At 49.5% G+C, this 9,311-nt stretch overlaps 1 protein-coding gene across 1 annotated transcript in view; it reads left to right on the top strand.

The window, feature by feature from the left end:
* OTOP1 (otopetrin 1) overlaps positions 1 to 9,311 on the top strand; it is a gene marked incomplete at its 5' end in the record, with an annotated part of 35,338 nt that overhangs the window by 22,415 nt on the left and 3,612 nt on the right. The window contains 2 exons of the mRNA XM_077750386.1: positions 268 to 398; positions 5,636 to 6,567. Coding sequence (XP_077606512.1) covers positions 268 to 398; positions 5,636 to 6,567 — 1,063 coding nt within the window. The remainder of the gene's footprint in view (positions 1 to 267; positions 399 to 5,635; positions 6,568 to 9,311) is intronic.

Raw genomic sequence — 9,311 nt, forward strand, 5'->3', positions numbered from 1 at the left:
ACAACGAGTTGAGTATTGGCAGTTTCAAGAGTAAGGCAGAATGCCGAGACCGTGGTTTTGCCAAGTTCCCATGGAACTGCCTCTCCCCAGATGGGGACCCGCCCGGAGTCTGAGCTGCCGGGCAAACCCAGAATCAAGGCTGAGAATCACGCACGCGTGTGTGTGAGCACGTGTGGGAGTGTGTGTGCACAATGTCTCCATCTCACCCCGTGGGGGGCTCGGAGCTTCCCAGGGCTGCTCACTCACTGAGACCTTGTGGTTTTTCAGGTTTGGGGTGATCCACTCAGTGTTCACCAACCTGCTTCTGTGGACCAACGGCGTCCTGAATGAGTCAAAGCACCAACTGAACGAGCACAAGGAACGTCTCATCACCCTGGGCTTCGGGAATATCACAATAGGTGAGTGACAGGAGTTGTCTGGTCCCCATGCTGGGACCTCTCAGGAGCCCACAGAGACCAGCAATGTTCAGAGTCGGAGAGGCAGCTTCCAAACACCTGTAGGCTCCTTCCAACTCAACGTTGGCCAGACAATCATCTGTTGTTGAAAATCTTTCCAAACCTCCTAAGCCCCTCATCCCGGTGTCGTGCCCGGCATAATTAATGGTTTCTTCCGTGACTCAGGGACTTGCCAGACCCAAGGGTTATCATTTTGGGTACCATTTCTCACGGTGCAGTCTTTGTTTACAGCGATGGAAGATTGGCCCATTGTGTTTTTAATTAAGCCTCTATTGCCGGTTCTTTCTACTAAAAGTATAGCTTTGAAATAGCCAGAGAGGTCTCAGGGTTCTCGTTAATTGGTTTGAGTGCATTTGAAGTTTTTATTGAAGTCTACCAGGCTTGCACTGGTGGCCCATCCTTACCCCCACCCCCGGCCCCCACCCGCTCCTGTTTGAGAGCCTGCCACACCAGTCTACCTGCTTCCAAAGCTCTTTTGCATTTATGACCTGTCACTTCTCTATTAGAATAGTGGGGCCGAGAGTAACGTGCAGAGCAGAAATGTTCCAGGAACTGGATGTCCCAGATTTGGGGATGTTCTCATCATGTCCTGGCTGTGTGACATTTCATAACCGTTCAACCTCTCTGGGCCTCCCTTTTCTCTTCAAAAAAATTTTTTTAAATGTTTTATTTATTTTTGAGAGAGAGAGAGAGAGAGCATGAGCAGGAGAGGGTGTCAGAGAGAGAGGGTGATACAGAATCCGACGACAGACTCCAGACTCTGAGCTAGCTGTCAGCACAGAGCCTGATCCGGGGCTCAAACCCACAAACCGTGAGATCATGACCTGAGCTGAAGTCAGACGCTCAACTGACTAAGCCACCCAGGTGCACCTCCCTTTTCTCATTCATAAAGTGAAGGGACCCAAACCAGGTTCTTTAAGGGATCCTTTTATTTATTAATTAATTTATTAATTTATTATTATTATTTTTAAATTTATTTCTAGGAGAGAGAGAGAGAGACAGCATGAGCAGGGGAGGGTCAGAGAGAGAGGGAGTCACAGAATCTGAAAGAGGCTCCAGGCTCTGAGCTAGCTGTCAGCACAGAGCCTGACGCGGAGCCTAAATCCTCGAACCGTGAGATCATGACCTGAATTGAAGTCAGACGCCTAACCGACTGAGCCACCCAGGCGCCCCTTTAAGGGATCCTTTTAGCTTTAATGCATTACACATGTATACTCACTGTGTGACCCCAGGCCCATCCCCCCAGGGCAACTTTAAAACTGTTTCCTTACCGGGGACATCTGGGTGGCTCCGTTGGTTAAGCATCTGACCCTTGATCTCGGCTCAGGTCATGATTTCATGGTTTGTGAGTTGGAGCCCCCACATTGGGCTCTGCACTAACGTGCAGAGCCTGCTTGGGATTCTCTCTCTCTCTCTCTCTCTCCCTCTCTCTCTGCCCCTCCTTCACTTGCTTGCTCTCTCTCTCAAAATAAATAAGTAAACTTAACTCTCCAGAAAGTCCTTCTCTCTCGCCAGGCCTCGTTTCCTCGCTGTTGTCAATAACAGTAATAGCAATGACAGCAAAGCAAACTCACTGTTTGCTGAGTGCCTGGCACGCCGTTCTAGTCGCTTCGTGTGGCTCATTTAATTCTTGACCCAAAACACTGTGGGGTAGTCAGTGCTGACCTTATCATACGGATGAAAACATCAAGCCACAGAGAAGTTAAGTCACTAGCCCACTTTCACACAGCAAGTACATGAGGAACCGGATTTGATCTGGCTCCAGGAACCTCTGTGGAAAGATGGAGTTAGATTGGTTTACCGAGAAAGGACTCTGCCAGCTCTACGTTCTGTTAATGTGAACCTTTCTCTTTGATTTCTTCCCTTGATTTTGCATAGTAGCGTATTAGGTTATAAGAGGTGGGAAACTCATTGTGCGCTGAAAAGTGCAGGGTTCTGCAAAAGTGAAGGTGATTTTGTGCTGCTGCAGGCTTTCCATTTGATTTTATAACTGGTATCTGCAAGTCACGAATTAAAGCAGTGACAAAGTGTAAAGAAAAACATCTACAATAGCACCTACCCAGAAAGGCAGTGACGTGCTGTTACTATTTGGTTATTTCTTTGTAGGACCCTATTACTTTATCTATAGTTAAGCTCATAGTGTATCTATTCAATCTTTTTTTTTTTTTGACTACAGCCTACAATAAGAAATAGAACTTGCCCTGCAGCCCAGATGCATACCTGTACGTGTGGGCACCTATGCCACGAAATAATAACCTTGCTGTATCAGACACTTTCAAATTTCTACTGCATTTGATATCATTCCATTCCATTCTATTCCATGCCAACTCCTTTTTGTTTAAAACATATATTGGCAGCTACCCACTTAATGAGTGCTGGGCTGTGGTATGCATTCATTATATATATATACATATATATATGTATATATATATGTGTGTGTATACGTATATATATATATATTTATTTATTTTGAGAGAGAGAGAGAGACAGAGAGAGACAGAGACGGAGAGAGTGCATGCACACAAGCAGAGGAGGGGCAGAGGGAGAGAGAGAGAGAGAGAATGAGAATCCCAAGCAGGCTCCGTGCAGCTTGGAGCCCGATGTGGGGCTCGATCCTGTGACCATGAGATCATGACCATCGGACACATAAGGGACTGAGCCACCGAAGGCTCCCTTGTGATATTCATTTAAAAAATACTGTATATACAATGTATTCTTATTTGTTTCCATTGTTATGTAACATGATTATTTTCCTGTATCATTAAAACACAACTTAATTGGGGCGCCTGGGTGGTTCAGTCGGTTAAGCGTCCGACTCCGGCTCAGGTCATGATCTTGCAATTCATGGGTTCAAGCCCCACATTCATTGGGCTCTGTGCCGACAGGTAGCTCAGAGCCTGGAGCCTGCTTCAGCTTCTGTGTCTCCCTCTCTCTCTGATCCTCCGTGTTCACACTGTCTCTATTTCAGAAATAAGTAAAAAACATTAAAAAAAAAAGAAAAAAACCCTTAATTATAATTTTTAATGGCTGCTTACTATTCTATCCTATGAAGGTATCAAAATTCACTTAACAGTTTCTAAATTGTTAGACACCAAGATGTTTCTCTTTTTTCTCTCTCTAGTCCAGANATACATATTGACCTGTTCCTTAAAACAGATTGGAATTATAGGTCAGAGGCCACAGCTGTATCATCTTTAAGGCTTTTGTTATATATTTTATTATTTATTTACAACACTTTCCCTCCTTGTTATGAAATTGCTCTTTATACCGTTGCCAAGTGCCTTCTGGAAGGTGGTGCCAGCTTATATGCCCACTGCTAGTGTTTGATGGTAATTGTCTCATGCTACACATCCTAGTATTTTTCCAATATTCTCAAGAGGAAAAGCTGTGCTAATGAGAAGGGGCATTTTCCCTCATAAAGTTATTTTAAAATAATTTAGGGGCGCCTGGGTGGCTCAATATGTTAAGCATCTAACTCTTGATTTGGGCTCAGGTTATGATCTCACTGTCATTGAGTTTGAGTCCCGTGTAGGACTCCGTGCTGGACACGGAGGCTGCTTGGGATTCTCTCTCTCCCTCTCTCTCTGTCTCTCCCCTGCTTGTGTGTTCTCTCTCTCAAAAAAAGTAAATAAAAATATTTTAAAAATCACACATATAAATCATATGTGCATAGAAAGTTTAGAGAATACAGGAAGCAAAGGGAGGGAAGTAACACACTAGACAGCTTACACTTACACAGGATTACATGTCAATTACGTCCCCATAAATCCATGAAGCTGGGGGAAGAGACATCATAGAACTTCTGTTTACTGAAAAAAAGAAAGAAAAAAAGAAAAATTTGCTGCCACTTTCCCACCCAGAGACAACCATTGTCAACATTTTAGATTATATCTTCTATGTCTGTCTGTCTGCATATCGTCTATATGTCCATAATTTATAAAAGTGGAATTACACTCTATCCTCCAGCAAGCTTCTCTGGTTCGGCAAAATCTTGTGGACGTCTTTGCACGTTAAGTAAATTTGTACGATGCCCAAGGCGCCGGCTCTGGCAGGTCCAGGGGTCCCTGAAGGATGGACGGTGTCGGTGAGAGAGAGAGTGAGAGAGCCCCGAGAGCCCCGAGATTCTTTCTGATCACCAGGCAGGCATCTCTGTCCTGTCGGTTTTTGTGTCTCTATTTAAAGGTTCAGCAACAAGATGAAGTCAGAGAAAGGAATTTCCCACATTGGGAGGCCTTTTGTGATGTCAATAGTAGAATTATTCCGACCAAGGAAATAACAGAATGTTCTGAGTGAAAAACAGGATAACATATAGGTCAAATTGTATATAGATAAGTTAGGAGTATTTTGTCTGGCTCTCAAGAGGATGAATGTTTCTGAATTGGTTTGTTTGTGGAGACTAACATGGGGGCCCCGAATGTGTCAGTCTTTGCACCTGGGTTTATGTTTTAGCTACTCTTCTCTTTCCTCATCCCAGCTGCCAGTGTAAGGGAGGGGGTTTGTGGAACGTAGGCCTTGAGGAAGGGACTGTTATGTTTCACCAATTAGCAAAGATATATGTGGTAACTATGTTTTGCTCTTACCCCAAAATAGGCCCTTGGTCTCAGGGCCAGGCTCAACTGTAATTCTTGTGTTCTTAACCCCCTAAGTATCGGATCTGCAAGGCCCATAGGAAGAGCCTTTTGACAATCGCCTATAGAGCTTTCATCTAAAGTCTCTCTGGAAAAGGCAGGAATATGCTTTTCCTTATGAGGTATCTGTATTCAGAATATGGGTCTGATATGGAATATTGTGAGGCCTGGTCAATACCAGCACAACATGAGCCAGTAGTATCAGAAGGAGATACCAGTTTTCATTTCTCACGGCAGGAGTTGCCAACGCTGCCATTTCCTTGCTGTGACTGCCATCCAGAGTGGCCGGTGTGGCTCCCAGCAGTATGATACTACTACTTACCAGGGCTGGTGTATGGATAAAACGTGGTTCGTGTAGTTAGTGCTCTTTGGGGGATAGTCAAGGCCGTCAATTTAGCCACGACCTTAAACATGATGATAAGGCACAACACAAAGGTTTTATTCAGTGGGAAAACTCACGTGTGAATCCTCAGTGACACTGTTTACTTGTGCTTTCCCACCTTCCCGCTGGACACGCTAACCACCCTCACATGCATGCTCTCTTGCCCCCAGCCTTGGACGACCACACGCCTCCGTGTAATTGCTCGCCCCCGACGCTCTGCTCCGCCATCTCACACGGAATCTACTACCTCTACCCCTTCAACATAGAGTATCAGATCCTGGCTTCCATGATGCTCTACGTCCTGTGGAAGAATGTCGGACGCAAAGTTGATGGTCAACAGCATCAGAACGTGCGGTTCAAGTTTCGCGGGGTCGTGGCGGGCTCGGTCCTGGGCCTGAGCGTGCTGGCCACCACGATTGGCGTCGTGGTGGTGTATCTGATTCAGATTGGGCACTCCAAAACCAACAGCGAGTCGGCGCTCATCATGTTCTACCTGTATGCCATCGCCGTGCTGATGCTCACGGGGGCCGCCGGGCTGCTGGGGGTCTGCATCTACAGGATGGACGAGAGATCCCTAGATGAGTCCAGAAGCCCCGCCCGCAAACTGGATGCCGACCTCTTGGTGGGCACCGCCTCCGGCTCCTGGCTCATCTCCTGGGGCTCCCTCCTGGCCATCCTCTGTGCCGAGGCCTGCCCCCCCTACACCTGGTTCAACCTGCCCTACTCCGTCCTGGTGATCGCCGAGAAATACATCCAGAACCTCTTCATCATCGAGTCCATCCACCGAGAGCCAGAGAGGCTGTCCGAGGACATCAGGACCCTGCGGGTGGTCACAGTCTGCAACGGCAATGCCGTGTCCCTCTCCTTTTCCCGTCTCAAGAGCGGAGCTGTGGCCGGGGACGTGGCTTCCCCGGGCAGTGAGACGACGCCATGTGCAGCCCACGGAAATGTGGGTCTGAGAGAAGGCAGTGGCAGAGAGGGGGACGAGGGGAGCCGGGAAGGGACCCCGGGCCCAGCCTGCCTCCCCCATTTCCTGCAGGGCGATGGCAAGAGAAGAGTCTTGAAGAACATTGCAGCCTTTCTGTTTCTCTGCAATATTTCGGTAACTGGCATTAAGTTATCTACTTAAACACGATCTCTCTGTTTTCCTTGCTTTTTTTTTTTTCAAAGAAGGAAGCTTATTATCGAAATAATTTAAGTGTGAGGTTAAAAAATGAGGCTGGAATGAAGGCATCTCTTCTACCAACCCACTTCCTGAGCACTGCTGCGGGCCAGGGGCTGGGGTCGGGGCTAACGATCCCAGAGGAGAAGACCCCGTCTCTGCTGGTTGGTGACCCTCCCGGGCGAGCTCTGTGGCAGGTCTGCCCCACGGAGGGCAGGGAGAGACGGATGCAGGAGGCAGGCCACTTCAGCCTTATAGGCGACGGTCTTACCAGGCGAAGGGAACTTCCACACACTTGGGCAGCAGCAAGACGAACGAGTCCCTGTAGCTGCTGCCAAATCGTAGAAGCTTATATTCACAGAGAGGCCTTGACAGGGTTCAGTCACGTCTACTGTGCAGGTGATCTCAATGCCACATCGTTATTTCAGGGCTGTGTCCTTGGGGCAGCTTCTGGGAGCGAAAAGGGCAAGGAGAACCCACCTTCCAAGGATGAGGGAGGGGGCGGTGAGGAGCCTCTGAGTGCCCCGGTCCAGCTCGGGGGTCGACTGGCAGTCATTCTTCTAGGTGACCTTCCCCAATAGTGTCTTCCTCAGAGAGGTCACAGTATAGGGAGACGGATACCGGGAAAACATACAGGGAGCAGAGCAAGTGTTGGGACAGAGCATGTGCAAAGTGCAATGGGAGCACAGGTCCAGGGAGGGACTTGAGTGAGTCGGGGATGCTTGAGGTGAGGCCCAGACTCCGTTAGGAGAGCTTCTGGCTGCAAAGAATAAAAAGCTTGGCCAGCAGTCTCTTCAGGCTTAAAGATAAGAATTCTCAAGGTGGGATATTCAGGGTCGATCTGGGAGCTGAACCCTTTGATCAGAGACCCCGGTACTGTTCACCTCTACACTCGACCATGCTTCATGTGATGCTGATTGCCACATGGTCACAAAGTGGCTGTGGAAGCACCGAGCATCACATCTGGGCTGAAGACATGAGGAAGTACTAGCACCAGGCAGCAGCTTTCACGTGGCCACCCTGAGCTGCAAGGGAGGCTGGGGAAGTGGATGGTTTCCAGCCTTCAGCCTCTGACGGGAAGTAGCAACATAGAAGGTGTACAGTAACTCCGTCCTGGCTGCCTGGGTTTCAAGGAAAGTTTGGAAGTTTACCAGGTGCCAAGGCAAGTGGACGCGTTCAGCACAGAGGGCACACGCTGTTCAAAGACACAGAGGCAGGAGACACCACCGCCTATTTGGGGAGCAGCAAAGCAGCGTAGTGGGAATTCCAGACAGGTCAGGGAGAGCAGCGGTGTGGGAAGAGGGAGGCGGGTCTGGTCCGTGGGTCTGGCTTGAGCAGAGCTTCGTAAGCCTGGCTGGGTCTGGTCTTCAGGCTGAAGACCACAGAGGACCCCCTCGGTTTGTGTTTTGGATGGATCCCCTTAGCAGGAGTGTGCGGGAAGGCCCAGGGCGGGGAGACCTGGACGGAAGCCCTGAAGCAGCCCCGATGGGAAATGATGGCGCCTTGACCCAGGGCAGGGGCTGTGGGGGTGGAGAGAGGAAAAAGGGACAAAGAGCACCGTGTGTTGTTGGGATCTGTTCTGGAGATTCACAGAAGGATGGCAGGGCTTGGGAAAAAGGAGGGGGGAGCTGTGGCTGGGGGGAGGGTGTGGCCACCCCATCCACGGCGCCTGCCTGTCGTGGTCAGCTCTCTGCAGCCACCGGCCTCCAGGCCACCAGGGCCACACTGTTTCCCCCTCAGCTTCCCCCCACCCTCGTTTCCGTGACTGCCTGCCCAGGGGCCGCGAATGTTGATACCACCCTAAGGCCACAACTTTGGGAGGGTCCATCGGAAGCCGAAATGGCCACATGTCTGCCAATCAAATTGATTCCTGCTTTGGGTCACCCTGACCTCAGCGCCCCTCCAGGCCGGCAGACCGTTACAAGGCGCTCCGAAGGGAGAAGGGGTCCCAGAAGAGTTGGGGTCCCGGTGGGCCCTCCTCTCTCATTGAACATAGATTTACGGAGCGTGTGCTGTGTGCTGGCAGCTACGTGGGCACAGCAGGGGATGAAGGAGCCACACAGGAGGAAGAGAGAGAGATTAGTGACTGCGGCAGGGCTGCGTTTTATGTGAGGCTTGTATTCCAGAGACGGACGTAGCAACTCAGATCTTTCTTTTTAATGGTTTGTTTGTTTGTTTAAGAGAGAGAGAGAAAGAGAGAGTGAGCAGGGGAGGGTCAGAGAGAGAGAGGGAGACACAGAATCCGCAGCAGGCTCCAGGCTCTGAGCTGTCAGCACAGAGCCCGACACGGGGCTCGAACCCACAAACCCTGAGATCATGATCTGAACTGAAGTCGGATGCTTAACCGACTGAACGACTTACACGCCCCTCAGATTTTTTTTAAGTTTTATTGCTTGTTTTGAGAGAGTGAAAGTGAGTAGGGGAGGGGCAGAGAGGGAGAGAGAGAGAGAGAGAGAGAGAGCCTAATGTGGGACTCAAACCCACAAACTGTGAGATCACGACCTGAGCCGAAATTAAGAGTCGGACGCTCAACCCACTGAGCCACCCAGGCGCCCCGCGTTTTAACCATTTTAAAGCAGCGGTTCAGTAGGGCGAAGGGCATTCAGCCTATTGTGCGACTGCGACCACCACCCGTCCCTGAGTCCTGTTTCCTGAAATTCTGTAGCCGTGGAAACAGCCCCCGT

This window comes from Crocuta crocuta, unplaced genomic scaffold (genome assembly GCF_008692635.1).
Source record: "Crocuta crocuta isolate KB4526 unplaced genomic scaffold, BGI_CrCroc_1.0 scaffold179, whole genome shotgun sequence".
Taxonomy (NCBI): domain Eukaryota; kingdom Metazoa; phylum Chordata; class Mammalia; order Carnivora; family Hyaenidae; genus Crocuta; species Crocuta crocuta.